The 16,635-nt window shown below is 50.6% G+C and overlaps 1 protein-coding gene across 2 annotated transcripts in view; it reads right to left on the reverse strand.

Annotated features, from left to right (window-relative positions):
* Positions 1–16,635, reverse strand: part of mms19 (MMS19 homolog, cytosolic iron-sulfur assembly component) — a 109,616-nt gene that overhangs the window by 20,415 nt on the left and 72,566 nt on the right. The window contains exons 25-31 of one of the 2 annotated variants that reach the window (XM_070876436.1): positions 15,114–15,170; positions 14,775–14,961; positions 13,220–13,302; positions 9,777–9,941; positions 8,736–8,795; positions 7,240–7,340; positions 237–4,962 (exon numbers count right to left, since the gene is read on the reverse strand). In XM_070876436.1, the coding sequence (XP_070732537.1) occupies positions 4,935–4,962; positions 7,240–7,340; positions 8,736–8,795; positions 9,777–9,941; positions 13,220–13,302; positions 14,775–14,961; positions 15,114–15,170 (681 nt within the window). In that variant the 3' untranslated portion in view covers positions 237–4,934. Of the gene's footprint in view, positions 1–236; positions 4,963–7,239; positions 7,341–8,735; positions 8,796–9,776; positions 9,942–13,219; positions 13,303–14,774; positions 14,962–15,113; positions 15,171–16,635 lie in introns of those variants that run through there. The other variant, XM_070876435.1, reaches the window with a different exon arrangement.

Genomic DNA, 16,635 nt, shown 5'->3' on the forward strand with positions numbered 1-16,635 from the left:
ACAGACATAGTACAGGAAAGTGGAGTCGAGGTCGATGATCAGCCACAATCTCATTGAATGGCATACTCCTGATTCTTATGTTCTGAATAGGAGATTTTGTGCATGTGAGACTTTGAATGGGCTACACACCAAAAATATCATGGGAACATTGGTCAAGAATGGGAAAGCTGACTCTTGCCAAACAGCACTGCTTTCTGCAGTCTTAAGTATCCTTCTGGGGAAAAAAAAAAGCAATCTCCAATACAAATTTTTTTTAATTTGTTTTTAAAAACATTAATTATTCCTCCAGGTTGGGAGTTAATTTTAACATTAGCAGTTGTGGAGGCAACAGTTGCAAATCTCACACTTTGTAAACCAGAGTCGGGTGGAACAGGCGAAGGCTAGGTGCTTCTCACACCCCGTCACTCTCACCACCTCCTTTGTGCTACGTAAAAGCAGTTGTTTGTGGACAGCACCTAGTGCGATCTACTGGTCTCGGTTAAACCTACGAGTGGAAAAAGGGAAGGTGTGTGCTGTTTCCCCCTCCCCCAGCTCAGCACCACCCCATGAGGAGCAAGAGGCAGCTGAGGGTTAACAGCAAGATATCCTTCCCTGGGCATGATCATGGCTGCTCCAAGCCAAATTTTTTTACAAACCGTGCCAGCAGGGAGGGGGGGGGGGGGGGATATTTTTCTTATAGTTTGAAAGATGGAGGCGTGCAGTACAAATAAAACTTGGATTTATATAGCACCTTTCACAACCACCGGACGTCCCAAAGCGCTTTACATCCCAATTAAATACTTTGAGTGTAGTCACTGTTGTAATGTGGGAAATGAGACAGCCAATTTGCGCACAGCAAGCTCCCACAAACAGCAATGTAATAATGACCAGATAATCTGTTTTTGACATGTTGATTGAGGGATAAATATTGGCCAGGACACAGGGGATAATTCCCCTGCTCTTCTTCAAAATAGTCCCAGGGGATCTTTCCACTTGAGGGGGCAGTTTAACATCTCATCCAAAAGACGGCAGCTCCAGCAGTGCAGCTCTCCCTCAGCACTGCTCCTCCAGCAGTGTGGCACTCCCTCAGTACTGCACTGGGAGTATCAGCCTGGATTTATGTGCTCAAGTCTCTGGAGTGGGACTTGAACCTACAACCTTCTGACTCAGAGGCCCACTGAGCCACAGCTGACACTAGAGGAGAAACACAATCAGGTTAGGGTTACAGTGTTTGGGGAGCAGCAATTATTTGCCGCCAAGCTCGAAGATGGAGGGAGTGGTACTGGTGGGAGACGGCACAATGATCTGCATTTGGATGGTGGGAGGAACGAGAGCAGGGAAGAAAACGGGCTTGGGACCCATGGGTAATTACAAGTTTAAAACCTGCCCTCCTTTCCCACCGCAAGGCTGCAGAAAAGAGGCAAAGAGAACAGCAACACACGAATACAAAAGTAAAATATGGCGGATGCTAGAATCAAACATAAAACAGCAGGCCAGGCAGCGTCTGTGGAGAGAGAAACGGAGTCAACGCCGCCGCTCTGTGACTCTCCGTCAGGACAGCAGGCCGTGCTGCTCACCACACAGGCACAGGACAGAGCTATAACACTATCGTGGGATGTTAGTGAACAATGGACAACCGAACAGCCCAGTCCTCATCCTGGTGTCAACTGTTTGGTGTCAGATTGAGGAGGGGCGTGGGGGTTGCAATTAACAAAGGCAACATTGATTTCCTACTCTACTCGGAACTCCTTCACGGCAAACGAGCCAAAGGTGGCAGAGGAAACGTTACAAGGACACCCTCAAAGCCTCCCTGATAAAGTGCAACATCCCCACTGACACCTGGGAGAACTTGGTCAAAGACCGCCCGAAGTGGAGGAAGTGCATCCCGGAGGGCGCTGAGCACCTTGAGTCTCATCGCCGAGAGCATGCAGAAACCAGGTGCAGGCAGCGAAAAGAGCGTGCGGCATACCAGTCCCACCCTCCCTTAACCCTCAACGACTGACAGGGACAGTGGTTCTCATATTGGACTGTTCAGCCACCTAAGGACTCATTTTAGAGTGAAAGTCTTCCTCAATTCTGAGGGACTGCCTATGATGATGTTGACCCTCGGGAGAATTAAATTACTTGTTTACCAAGTCAACAAGTTGGATGGTGGGAGGAGGGGTAAGAGGTGAAACTTCAAAGCCCCTTGTATCAGGCAGAGGGAGAACGGCCACTCTGGGGCAAAAACACTGTAGGAGAATGGTCAAATGCCCTCTTGCCCGCCCCCACTCTCAGCACACACACACACAAAGGCAGTGATTAAAGGATGGGGAAACAAGATAAAAACACTGGTGGTTCGGGAGGATGTCACAGAGCACCAAGGGGGCAGTGATGGGACCGAATGAACTCCATGGGTCAGTGCCCACCCATGTTGGGACAGTGAGGTCGCTGTGGGTCAGTATCCATCAGTGATGGGTCAGAGGGAGCGCTGTGGTTTGGCTCAGTGAGTGCAGGATACCCCTGAAATACAGAAAAGCGATGGTTTCTCCATTAACAGACCCATAGAAAATAGGTGCAGGAGTAGGCCATTCAGCCCTTCCCTGCACCGCAATTCAATGAGTTCATGGCTGAACATGCAACTTCAGTACCCCATTCCTGCTTTCTTGCCATACCCCTTGATCCCCGAGTAGTAAGGACTTCATCTAACTCCCTTTTGAATATATTTAGTAAATTGGCCTCAACAACTTTCTGTGGTAGAGAATTCCACAGGTTCACCACTCTCTGGGTGAAGAAATTCCTCCTCATCTCGGTCCTAAATCGCTTACCCCTTATCCTTAGACTGTGTCCCCTGGTTCTGGACTTCCCCAACATTGGGAACATTCTTCCTGCATCTAACCCCGTCAGAATTTTACACGTTTCTATGAGGTCCCCTCTCATTCTTCTGAACTCCAGTGAATACAAGCCCAGTTGATCCAGTCTTTCTTGATAGGTCAGTCCCACCATCCCAGGAATCAGTCTGGTGAACCTTCGCTGCACTCCCTCAATAGCAAGAATGTCCTTCCTCAGGTTAGGAGACCAAAACTGTACACAATACTCCAGGTGTGGCCTCACCAAGGCCCTGCACAACTGTAGCAACACCTCCCTGCCCCTGTACTCAAATCCCCTCGCTATGAAGGCCAACATGCCATTTGCTTTCTTAACTGCCTGCTGTACCTGCATGCCAACCTTCAATGACTGATGGATTCGAGAGACAGTCTAGTACCTTGTACAGGAGTTTAGCCCTGTAGCGCAATGTGCATTATTTCTGTACAACGTGCTCCTTTTGAAGCCAATTCTCGCCGAACTCCTGCCATTTAAGGTGTTGACTCTTGAGGGGAAACGTTGACTATGGGAGGCCGAGCTAGAATCTGCGAATTCAGTGCGGACTGGGGACTGTACCTGCGCCACTCCTATCCTTCACCAACCGAGCAATCCAGGAGCAAACACGGGCATTCCGATAGTTCAGCTTACCCCGCCCGCAATAATTCCTGACCGAGAGACATGGGGCCAAGCCACACACCGAACGAGGCATCAAGCCATGTTCTTTTTTAAAAAATTTGTTCTTGGGATGCGGGTGTCGCTGGCAAGGCCAGCATTTATTGCCCATCCCTAATTGCCCTGGAGGAGGTGAAGGTGAATGAACTACTTGTGACCAGAGTTACAGCCGGAGAAGATTGGACACATGGGACACTTGCCCTCACTCGACGGATAGGCCACAAAGGAAAGAAAGTGCAAACATTACACTAAAATACCTTTTAATTGCAGCCCGTCTCGTCACTGCCCAGGGCCAGTAAATACTGGCACTCTCTCAGCAGCGGGGTGACTGCAGGCTGCTTGAGACGAGTCCCTTGATCGAGCGGTTAATTGGCGGAGTAAAGTTTTGTTGGCAAGAGGAGGATTTGAACCAGGAGCCGATCTCAAGACCACAAGAGCCGCAGAGCAAGTGTCGAACTTATGGACACTGCATTTCAACACACTGCGACCGGGGTCTGTGTTTGCAGTTCTGCTCCCCGTCTCGGGCATTCTTCCCCAGACCCTACGTTCACTTTCTTTCCGGCACTCAGTTATCCTCCTTTTTCCTGCTGGGTTCCACTTGCTCAAACATCACGGCTTTTCCCTCCCTACTCTGTGTTACACTTGCTAAGGTGTCTGTTCAGAGATGTATTCATTAGAGCGATTTCAAGACTGTACCTCTCAGATTCCAGCCTGTAACTCGCTCCTGGGTATCGGTTATTTTATATATAAACCCCCGAACCCCTTGATTGGATTCCAGTCTGTAACTCACTTCTGGGTATCATTTATTCTATATAAAACCCCCCCGAACCCCTCGATTAGATTCCAGCCTGTAACTCACTCCCGGGTATCCATTACTCTATATATAAGCACCCCTCCCCGCCCCCGAGCCCCTCGATTAGATTCCCAGGGGTAACTCATTCCCGGGTTGCCCAATATTGTGGACAGTGTTTTCCCGGTACAGGGTAGGCTGGCATTAACCATCAGCATGAATTCAGTGAAAGCGCTGGGCAGGTGTTTGGTGCAGGGTATCTCTGACCCGCACACGGTCTGTGCTCAGTTACTGGAACGCTGGAGGTAATTTGCTGAGAGTTAGCGAGGATGCTTGTGCTTTATCCTGGGGCGGGGGGGGGGGGGGGGGTTTAAATCACACACTGGGCATCGAGACCACATGCGGTGATTAATGAAATGTGCTAATTTATAGATTTGTTAAAATCGGTTAAATATCAAGGTGCAATTTTCTTCTTTTTCTGTCTCCCGCTCGGCTGAAAGCTGTCGGTTTTCTTCTTGCATGGAGCGGTTTCTTTTTCTGGTGTTTTGGAATGTTGTGTCGGACGGGGCGCTGGGTTGTAAGTGTGGGGGACAGGCCCGAGGCCCCGTCTGATTGTCTCCTCTCTCAGGTTAGGGAACCTGGCCCAACATCAACTCCCCGGGCTCCCTAAAAGAAACCTAAAACAAAAAAAAAGGCCGGATTTATTGTGGGTGGTTGGAGTGGGGAAGAGAGAGAAAAATGAGAATGAAATAGTCTTTCCTGTTCTAAAGATAAGAATGTGAAGGGATCAGTTCGCACCTGGGACACGAAAGGCGGATTAAATAACAGTAACTGAGCATTCTCTCTCGGGTGTTGGGAGCAGCTTGTAGACTCGTCTAGCTCCATCATCCCTGCTGGGCACCTCAACCCCCACCGCCCCCCTCCCCCAGAGGACCATGGTGCTCCCAGATGGGCCAATAGCACCTGGCACAGAAGTCAGGCTGATTCTGTCTGTTCCGCCACCCACCCCACACTGCCGGATATGCTTCTCCAGCACGGGTCAATGGCAGCGACCAGGAGTGGGAACCCTGGCCGATTGTTACCGCCTCGCTCCACAACATGCAAGTTATTACAGTCCCGGCTCAGATCAGGCAACTCAGCAGTGGGCGGGACTCTACCCGGGACCATCAGGCCTGGGAGACTCCGCTCTGCAAACTCCCCGGGGAGCCTTTTATCCAGCAGCAAAGCCTCCAGTCACATTTTCAGCTTTGGTCACTATCACAGGGAATAGTTGACTCTGGGCCCGATCTTGACTGGGGTAGAGATTGCATCATAGAGAAGTGTCTTTACACGTAACACTTGGTCTGTGAGGTCTCCTGGACTTATCTCTGTAACCTCCCTCAGCCCCATTACCCTCCCAGATCTCTGCACTCCTCTAATTCTGACCTCGAGTATCCCCGATTTTAATCACTCCACCATTGGTGGCCACGCCTTCAGTTGCCTTGGCCCCGAGCTCTGGAATTCCCTCCCTAAAACTCTCCACCCTCTCTCCTCCTCTAAGATGCTCCTTACAGGATAGTGACCAGGAACTGGAACCCTGGATGATTTCCCCCCCCACCTCCCTAGCCCAAGGTGGCCTATCACAACACTCCAATACCGCTGTGGCAGACATCAACTTACATTGGACCATCAGAACAGGAGTAGACCATACGGCCCCTCGAGCCTGCTCCGCCATTCAATACGATTATGGCTGATCTGATCATGGACTCGGCTCTAATTGTTTTATACAGCCCAAGCATAATCCACCTGCTCTAGTATTCTATGCCTCGGCTAATAAAGGCAAGCGTTCCGTACACCTTCTTAACCACCTTATCAACCTGGCCTGCTACCTTCAGAGATCTGTGGACATGCATTCCAATGTCCCTTTATTCCTCTACACGCCTCAGTATCCTACCATTTAATGTGTATTCTCTTTCCTTGTTATATCTCCCCAAATGCATTACCTCACATTTCTCTGGATTAAATTCCATTTGCCACTGTTCTGCCCACCTGATTGATATCTTCCTGCAGTCTACAGCTTTCTTCATTATCAACCACACAGCCGATTTTAGTATCATCTGCAAACTTCTTAATCATGCCCCCATATTCAAATCTAGATCATTGATATGTACCACAAAAAGCAAGGGACCTAGTACTGAACCCTGCGGAATCCCACTGGAAACATCCTCCAGTCACAAAAACACCCATCAACCATTACCCTCTGCTTCCTGCCTTTGAGCCAATTTCGGATCCAACTTGCCGCTTTACCCTGGATCCCATGGGCTTTTACTTTCGTGACCAGTCTGCCATGTGGAACCTTATCAAAAGCCTTGCTGAAATCCATATATACAACATCAAACGCACAACATTCATTGTTACCTCCTCAAAAAATTCAATCAAGTTAGTCAGACACAACCTTCCCTGACCTTGATTAATCCGTGTCTTTCTAAATGAAGATTTATCCTGTTCTTCAGAATAATTTCCAATAATTTTCCTTCCACCAAGGTTAGGCTGACTGGCCTGCAATTACTCAGTCTATCCCTTTCTCCCTTTTTAAACCAAGCTACCACATTAACAGTCCTGAGCACTTCAAGTCTCAGCGCCAAGAGCATGCAGAAAGCCAAGCGCAGACAGCGGAAAAAGCGTGCGGCAAAATAGCCCCACCCACCCTTTCCCTCAACAATGACTATCTGTCCCACCTGTGACAGGGACTGTGGTTCTCGTATTGGACTGTTCAGCCACCTAAGGACTCATTTTAAGAATGGAAGCAAGTCTTCCTCGATTCCGAGGGACTGCCTATGATGATGATGATGATGATGATGGAGTCGTCTGGCACCACATGTGCAGCCAAAGAGGATTGGGAAATGATGGTGCTGTGTGTTATGTTCTGATCATAATAAACAAAGAGTTATATTTTCCCCGTATCCCGCACGTACCATTCTCCCCGAGCTGCGACCGCCTCCTTCCTCACGAGCCGCTTCCGGTCGTCCAGAGGTTTGGCCAGAGCTTGAATCACCCGGGCTTTGAGCGGCAGGATCTGCAAAGAAGGGGGCAAATTACCTTTAAATTTTCCAAAAAAGTTATTTACAAACCTGGCTTCCATACGGCAGACCGATGACGGATGGTCACAGGGAGAGACCAAGCCCACTGCTCCACACAGAAACATCGCAAGCCCACTCATCAATATCTTCTCCTCAGAGAATGCGTTGACAGGTTGGTCAGAAACACTGAACGGAACGTCACTACGCGCGGCAGCACAAGGAACCGCTACCCAACATACGAACATAAGAAATAGGATCAGGAGTAGGCCATACGGCCCCCCCTAGCCTGCTCCGCCATTTAATACGATCATGGTTGATCCGATCATGAACTCAGGTCCACTTCCCTGTCCCCTCCCCATAACCCCTTATCAGTTCAGAAACTGTCTATCTCTGTCTTAAATTTGTCAATGTCCCGGCTTCCACAGCTCTGAGGCAGCGAATTCCACAGATCCACAACCCTCAGAAGAAATTTCTCCTCATCTCAGTTTTAAATGGGTGGCCCCTGATTCCAAGATCATGCCCTCTAGTTCTAATCTCCCCCATCAGTGGAAACATCCTCTCTGCATCCACCTCATAGTCTTGTACTTTAACCAGGCAAAGTGCAGCGTTATACACGTGGGCCAGGCAAATGCTCAACACCTTTCAGGAGAAAGGGTTGAAGCAGGTGGAGAAAGGAGCAGATCTGGGCGTCGAGTGCACAGATATCAAGGTTCAGGAGCCATGCCACGAGGCGACAGCTGGAGTGACTCGGGTGTTGGGGGTACATTTTGCAGGACAATTGATTGCAAGACAAGGCCAACCATTTTGTCCTGGTACAAGACATTGCTCAGGCTGCACTTGGAATATTGTGTCAGGTTTTGATCGTCTCACATGGTGGGTAATATTGAGGCTTTTAGAAAGGATGCCACTAGATTAATTCCTTCTTTGAAGCATCTTAGTTACCAAGATAGGCTAAAATAGCTCAGTTTCTACACTTCAGAAGGACGTAGAGTTAGGGGTCATCTGATTGATTTCATAAGATGGTGAAGGGATTAGATTATGTTCCAGTTGACAGCTTGTTTCAACTAAATAGGTTGGGGAGGACCAGGGCTCACAATGTTAAGTTGTGTAAGGCCAGATTGAGGTTAGACGTCAGGAGGTGGTTCTTTTGGCCAGAGAATAGTGGGCCTCTGGAACAGGCTGCCGTCTCGTGGTGGATGCTGATTTGCTGAATTCCTTCAAGCGTGATTCACCTTATTGGTGTTTGTAGGATGGTGCTGTGCTCAAAATGTCTGCCAACTTTACTCGCATAAGGACAGTGACTGGAAATAGAAGGGAGGAATTCAGTGCATGCGAGATGATAGGCTAGTCTATTGGGTAATGTAACTCATGGCTAATTGTACAAATCTTACCACATGCGGCGGCAGCTTGGTCAGTGCGTGCATACATTGCAAGGACGCAATACGGACTTTCTGCAATTAAAACATACACAAACCGGTCAGTGAGGAGAGGCAAACCTTTCCAGCAAGGCACTGATACACGACTGACTCATCATTATTTCTGAGGCATCTCTACCCCGAATGAGGGACGTGAACCACAGGGAGGAACCAGCACATCTTCTTGAACCCGGCTTCCCCTCCAGCCCTGCCCCTCCCTCCCTGCCGGCCCCGCCTCTCTCCACCCCAGCAGCACCCCCCCACCACAGCTCCGCCTCCCCTCCAGCCCTCCTTCCCCACAGCCCCCCCTCCCCCAATCCGCCTCCTCCACAGCCTCCTTGCCTGAAAGGGCAGTGGAAGCAGATTCAATGGTATCTTTCAAAAGGGAATTGGATAAAGGAAAAAAAAATTACAGGACTATGGGGAAAGAGCCAGGGGCAGTGGGACTTGTTGGACAGCTCTAAGAGCCGGTACATGCACGGTGGGTCGAATGACCCCCTATGCTGTACAATTCTGTGACACAGGGAATAAGCTTTGTGGAGAATTAAGTGTATAAATCCCCAACACAAAGCCTCCACTTGAAAATCACCTTTCTTGGTATCCATAACCACGCCCACCCCCCATTCCTGAGGCTAACTATAGCCCAGAAACCAAACACTACAGTCTCCCGACAGCATTGCTCCCAGGGCAAGCATGGTCTTGGGAGATTTGACCTCGTTAAAGGCGCTATATAAAATGCAAGTTATTGTTGTAGTCGAGGCAAGAAATCTTGTTGGGTCAGATCACTGTGCAATCAAAATGTCCCATGGCCTGGTAAAATATCTGTGAATGCAGAAGGGTCTCGAGAACCCCAACAAAAAATGACGAAGGAAGATGGCCTTCACCTAGAAGGACCCCAGGTATCTGTTCCGGGATAATCCTGGGGGAAGCACCAAGGACGAGGTTGGAAGGAGTTAAATCTCATCAAACGCTTTGATTCCTGATCAATGCCACGTTTCCCCAGCTCCCTGTACGTACCATGGCCGGGCTAGACGTCAGATCGAGCAGTTTGTTCACCAAGGTCTCGATGTGCAAGCTCATGATCTGCGGGGCGTCCAGCAACAGAGGGTGCAAACAGCCCAGGGTGGACAACTGGACCACCTCATCCGAGCAGGAGAGGGCCTCCAGCAACAGGATCAGCAGCTGGGGAAGGAAATGGAGCAATGCTTAAATCCAGCACACATCAACGGAGGCCCCAGCACGCAGCTGGGACCGCACCAATCACACACACGCTCATCTGCTCGAAACCAGCACCAACAGTACACTGGGGAAAAACTCCCCCTGCTCTTCTCCCAATTGTGCCGTGGGATCTTTTATGTCCACACGAGGAGGCAGACGGGGCTTCGGTTTAACATCTCATCCGAAAGACAAAAGAAACCATCACAGCTGCAGATCTACGCAGGACCGCAACTGCAGAATGAGACAGAGACAGAGACGAGACAATGATCCTTAACACAAACCAGAGACTAAAAGGGTCAGGAAGCCCACCATTATCCCCGGCATAATAAAGACACCCCAGGGAGTGGCCCCCGAGTGGCTCTGGGATAAACAGATCTCAATCAGGACGACAGTCAGAGCGGTGGGGAAGAGACAATAACTGAGTTTAACATACAAAGGCTCGGGATGGGGGAATGTTACCTTTAAGCTGTGTGGCCGCGTAGCGCTCTGGAGCTGCTGTGCAGATGACTCATCGGCTTTTAAATGGAAAAATTGGAAATGTCTTCACCCAGAGGGCAGTGGGGGTCTGGAACTCACTGCCTGAAAGGTGGTAGAGGCAGAAACCATCACCACATTTAAAAAGTACTTGGATGTGCACTTAAAGTGCAGCAACCTACAGGGCTACGGACCAAGGGCTGGAAAGTAGGATTAGGCTGGATGGCTCTTTGTCGTCCAGCATGGACATGATAGGCTGAATGGCTTCCTTCTGTGCTGTAAATGTCTATGATTGTATTCTATGAAAAAACCATGTAGATGCAGAATTGTGAATGGGCCACGCAGCCGCCCCCAAAAATGAGGGGGAACATTGGCGGGTGGGAAAACAAACCAACCAACCATGGCTCTTGCTCCTAATGGCAGTCCAGTGACTGCTGTTGGGGAATGTATTAACGCAGATATCAGACTCGCCTGCTAGCCTCCCCCCCACCAGTCGGATATCGTGCCGCCATTTACTGTCTCGGCCCACTGAAGCGAAGTGCCAGAGGACACCCTCTGCCTGTGAACTCTGAGTACGCTTGCAGGAGGAGAAAATCAGAGGTTGAGGGAGAGGAAACATAACTTAGGAGTGATGCTCCCGTTAAGGTGTGCGGTTGTGCAACGGTCTGGAGATCCCACGCAGGACGCTCACTGGTTTTACAATGCAAAAATCAGTGCATATGCGAACATTTCACCCGCTCCACTGTGCTCCAGCACAGACCCGCTCCAGCACCACACACACCCACCCACACATATATACTCCAGCACACACCCACACACATACATACTCTCCAGCACACACATATACGCTCCAGCACACACACCCACACACATACATACATACACTCCAGCACACACACCCACACATACATACACACTCCAGCACCACACACCCACACATATACTCCAGCACACACCCACACACATACATACGCTCCAGCACACACACCCACACACATACTCTCCAGCACACACACCCACACACATACATACACTCCAGCACCACACACCCACACACATACACTCTCCAACACACACCCACACATACATACGCTCCAGCACACACACCCACACACATACTCTCCAGCACACACACCCACACACATACATACATACACTCCAGCACCACACACCCACACACATACATATGCTCCAGCACACACACATACATACTCTCCAGCACACACACATACATACACTCCAGCACACACACATACACACATACATACACTCCAGCACCACACCCACACATACATACTCTCCAGCACACACACCCACACACATACATACACTCCAGCACCACACACCCACACACATACACTCTCCAGCACACACACCCACACACATACATACGTTCCAGCACACACACATACATACTCTCCAGCACACACCCACACACATACATACACTCCAGCACACACACCACACACATACATACGTTCCAGCACACACACATACTCTCCAGCACACACCCACACATACATACACTCCAGCACACACACCCACACATATACATACACTCCAGCACACACACCCACACACATACATACACTCCAGCATCACACACCCACACACATACTCTCCAGCACACACCCACACACATACATACACTCCAGCACACACACCCACACACATACATACACTCCAGCACACACACCCACACACATACATACATACACTCCAGCATCACACACCCACACACATACATACTCTCCAGCACACACACCCACACACATACATACACTCCAGCACCACACACCCACACACATACACTCTCCAGCACACACCCACACATACATACGCTCCAGCACACACACCCACACACATACTCTCCAGCACACACACCCACACATACATACACTCCAGCACCACACACCCACACACATACATACGCTCCAGCACACACACATACATACTCTCCAGCACACACACATACATACACTCCAGCACACACACATACACATACATACACTCCAGCACCACACCCACACACATACATACTCTCCAGCACACACACCCACACACATACATACACTCCAGCACCACACACCCACACACATACACTCTCCAGCACACACACCCACACACATACATACGTTCCAGCACACACACATACATACTCTCCAGCACACACCCACACACATACATACACTCCAGCACACACACCCACATACATACGTTCCAGCACACACACATACATACTCTCCAGCACACACCCACACACATACACTCCAGCACACACACCCACACACATACATACACTCCAGCACACACACCCACACATACATACACTCCAGCATCACACACCCACACACATACATACTCTCCAGCACACACACCCACACACATACGCTCCATCACACACACCCACACACATACATACTCCAGCACACACAACCACACACATACATACGCTCCAGCACATACACCCACACACATACATACGCTCCAGCACACACACCCACACGCTCCAGCACACACACTCCAGCACACACATACACTCCAGCACACACACACTCCAGCACACACACACTCCAGCACACACATACATACACTCCAGCACACACATACATACACTCCAGCACACACAAGAGGGAGAGGTTTAACTCGAGCGAGCACCACATATCCGCAGATACACAAGATGGCAACGATCAGACAACGGACAGGATGAGGACGCCCGTATTCTAGAACGGCACGATTCCCCAGAGGAGGAAAAGGCCTGTACTGACCGACGGGAGCTCTGTCATCAGGACCTGCTTCGGGAGGCTGTTCAGCACGTGAGAGAGCGCCTTCAGGTAGTTCGATTTATTATCTGCAACAAACCAATCAGAGCAGCGTTAGAGTGAACGTACCAATGGTAGAGCGGGCCAGAGCTGGGGCCAGCACACCAGTATTAGCATCAAGAAGCTCACTAAAAGCAGTCACTCGGGAACAATTAGTAGCGGAGAGGAGGACTGATTTTCTCTGCCCCAGCCCCATACCTAACATTACATCACCCTGCTGTTCGGCAGCTCAAAATCCTCCCTCCAGACACAACCCAACATTCAACGGCAAAACCTGCAATTGTACTGAAGCATGCTCTTGCAGATCAGTTGCGTATTTTACAGTAATTTCATTCTTCATAGTCCCTTGAGCACAGTGTGCACACACACCTGGGGACTGGTGCTGCCGTGACCCCCGGGACCAGTACGGAAGCTCCGATTGGGGACGGGTGTTCCCGGGACACAGTACAGGAGCTCCGATTGGGGACTGGTGTTCCTGTGACTCCCAGGACACAGTCATCATCATAAGCAGTCCCTCTGAATCGAGGAAGACTTGCTTCCACTCCTGAAGTGAGTTCTTTGGTGGCTGAACAGTCCAATACGAGAACCACAGACTCTGTCACAGGTGGGACAGATTGTCGTTGAGGCAAGGGGTGGGTGGGACAGATTTGCCGCACGCTCTTTCTGCTGCTTGCGTTTGATTTCTGCATGCTCTCGGCGATGAGACTCGAGGTGCTCAGCCCCCTCCCGGATGCACTTCCTCCACTTAGGGCAGTCTTTGGCCAGGGACTCCCGGTGTCAGTGAGGATGTCACACTTTATCAGGGAGGCTTTGAGGGTGTCCTTGTAACGTTTCCTCTGCCCACCTTTGGCTTATTTGCCGTGAAGGAGTTCAGAGTAGAGCGCTTGCTTTGGGAGTCTTGTGTCTGGCATGTGGACAATATGGCCTGCCCAATGGAACTGATCGAGTGTGGTCAGTGCTTCAATGCTGGAGGTGTTAGCCTGGACGAGGACACTAATGTTGGTGCGCCTGTCCTCCCAGGGGATTTGTAGGATCTTGCGGAGACATTGTTGGTGATATTTCTCCAGCGACTTGAGATGTCTACTGTACATGGTCCATGCCTTAGCCATACAGGAGGGCGGGTATTACTACAGCCCTGCAGACCATGAGCTTGGTGGTAGATTTGAGGGCCTGGTCTTCGAACACTTTTCCTCAGGCGGCCGAAGGCTACACTGGAGGCGGTGTTGAATCTGCCTTTGTTGATGAGACTCCCGAGGTATGGGAAATGGTCAGAAAAAGGCACAGTAACGGGAGTTCCGACCTGGGGACTAGTGTTTCCTATGACTCCCGGGGCACAGTACGGGTGCTCCTGCCAGAGTCTGGTACGCACACCTGCCCGATAGACGGTCCTACCGCAAACGGCAAGCTCTCCCCCTCTCTCAGGCGCCCATTAACCCGCGGTGCCTTCCCATTCTTTACAGTCGCAATGCCCGTCCTGACTGCGAGTGAAGCCATGGCTCACCTTGGCTGGCCGAGTGGAAGCCCTGGACCAGTTTGGGAACGTTCTCGGTGAAGAAGCGCTGCCGGTACATGATGCGGACATCGGCGTGAGTGGCTTTGTTCAGCACGTCGGCGGAGTCGCTGACCAACAGGGCGAACCCGCTCGCTGCCTCGGTGCCCAGAGCCGGGTCAGTCAGCAGTTGCATCAGCTGGGGGAGGGGAGAAGAGAGAGAGAGGGGATTGAATCATGTGCGACGGGGAAAGGGAACAGACAGACAGACATGAGGGGTCAGGAAGCAAAAAAGGCTTCAAGTTGAGTAACAGATCAGGGCGGTCCCACACCCAGAAGCTCCCATCTTACCTTGTCAGTCAGCGTGGCAGACAGAGGGTGATATCGCAGCACAAGAGCTTTCGTTAACTGGGGAACACACAACCAAAATAAGATCGTTATACGACAACAACTTGTATTTATGTTGCGCCTTTAACGTAGTGAAATGTCCCAAGGCGTTTCACAGAAGTGTTGAGAACAAAACTAACAAATTTGACATCGAGCCACATAAGAAATAATTAGCGCAGGGCTTGGTCAAAGAGGTAAGTTTTAAGGAGCATCTTGAAGGAGGAAAAAGAGGTAGAGAGGTTAGGCAGGGAGTTCCAGAGTTTGGGGCCCAGGCAACAGAAGGCACGGCCACCGATGGTTGAGGGTTTATAATCAGGGATGCTCAAGAGGGCAGAATTAGAGTGTAGACATCTCGGGGGGTTATGGGGCTGGAGCAGATTACAGAGATAGGGAGGGGCGAGGCTATGGAGGGATTTGAAAACAAGGATGAGAATTTTGAAATTGAGGCGTTGCTTAACCGGGAGTCAATGTAGGTCAGCGAGCACAGGGGGTGATGGGTGAGCAGGACCTGAGCAGAACACTGTCCCAAGCCCACTCACACCTCGTGGGAGGGGATAAATAATTCAACAGCATCAGGAGCTCCAGATTGGTACAACGAAAGGACCCCAGGTCGGAAGAGGGAAGGTGAACAAACAGCTTAAAATGAATGACTTCACACGGTGGGTGACTAATGCACAGTACAGAGTGCCCGTGGAGGCACTGGAGGAGGAGGACGAGTAGGAGAGGGGTGGGGTCGGCAAATTCAAGGAGGATCCGAATCATTGAATCATGCAGCCATTCGGCCCGTCGTGCCTGTGCCGGCTCTCTGGAAAAGCCACTTACTTACTCCCATTCACCCGTCCGTCATGTTTTCATCGTCCACTCCCCTTTTAAAAGCCATGACGGATTCTGCATCTGCAGCAGTTTCTGGTAGGGCACTGCAGGTCCTGGCAAGTCCCTGTGCAAATCTCGAGCCGCCCCCTCCGGAGTCACTGGTTAGCAGCTGGGGAACGGGAACCCTGGCCGATTCTCCACCGCGCCCCACCCACCCCCCCCCGCAACTGCCCCTTAACTCAAGGTGCCGAGACCAATTGAAGCATCTGTACCCTCAGTCCAACTGAATTTACTATCTAATACGTCAGTCGTGGCTCAGTGGGTAGTACTCACTCGCGTGAGTCGGAAGGTTGTTGGTTCGAGTCCCGCTCCAGGGACTTAAGCACATAATCTAGGATGACTACAGTGCAGCGCTGAGGGAGCATCGCACGGTCGGGGGGCAGCGCTGAGGGAGCGCTGCACTGCCAGAGGAGCTGTAGTGCACTGTCGCAGAGGCAGTACTGAGGGAGTGCTGCACTGTTGGAGGGGCAGTACCGAGGGAGTGCTGCACTGTTGATGGTGCCGTCTTTCAGATGAGACGTTAAAACAGAGGCCCCATCTACTCCCTCAGGTGCGCATAAGAGATCCAACGCCGCTATTTTGAAGAGAAGGTGAATTCTCTCCAAGGTCCTGG

The sequence above is a fragment of the Pristiophorus japonicus genome, chromosome 3 (assembly GCF_044704955.1).
Source record: "Pristiophorus japonicus isolate sPriJap1 chromosome 3, sPriJap1.hap1, whole genome shotgun sequence".
In the NCBI taxonomy this organism is placed as follows: Eukaryota; Metazoa; Chordata; class Chondrichthyes; family Pristiophoridae; genus Pristiophorus; species Pristiophorus japonicus.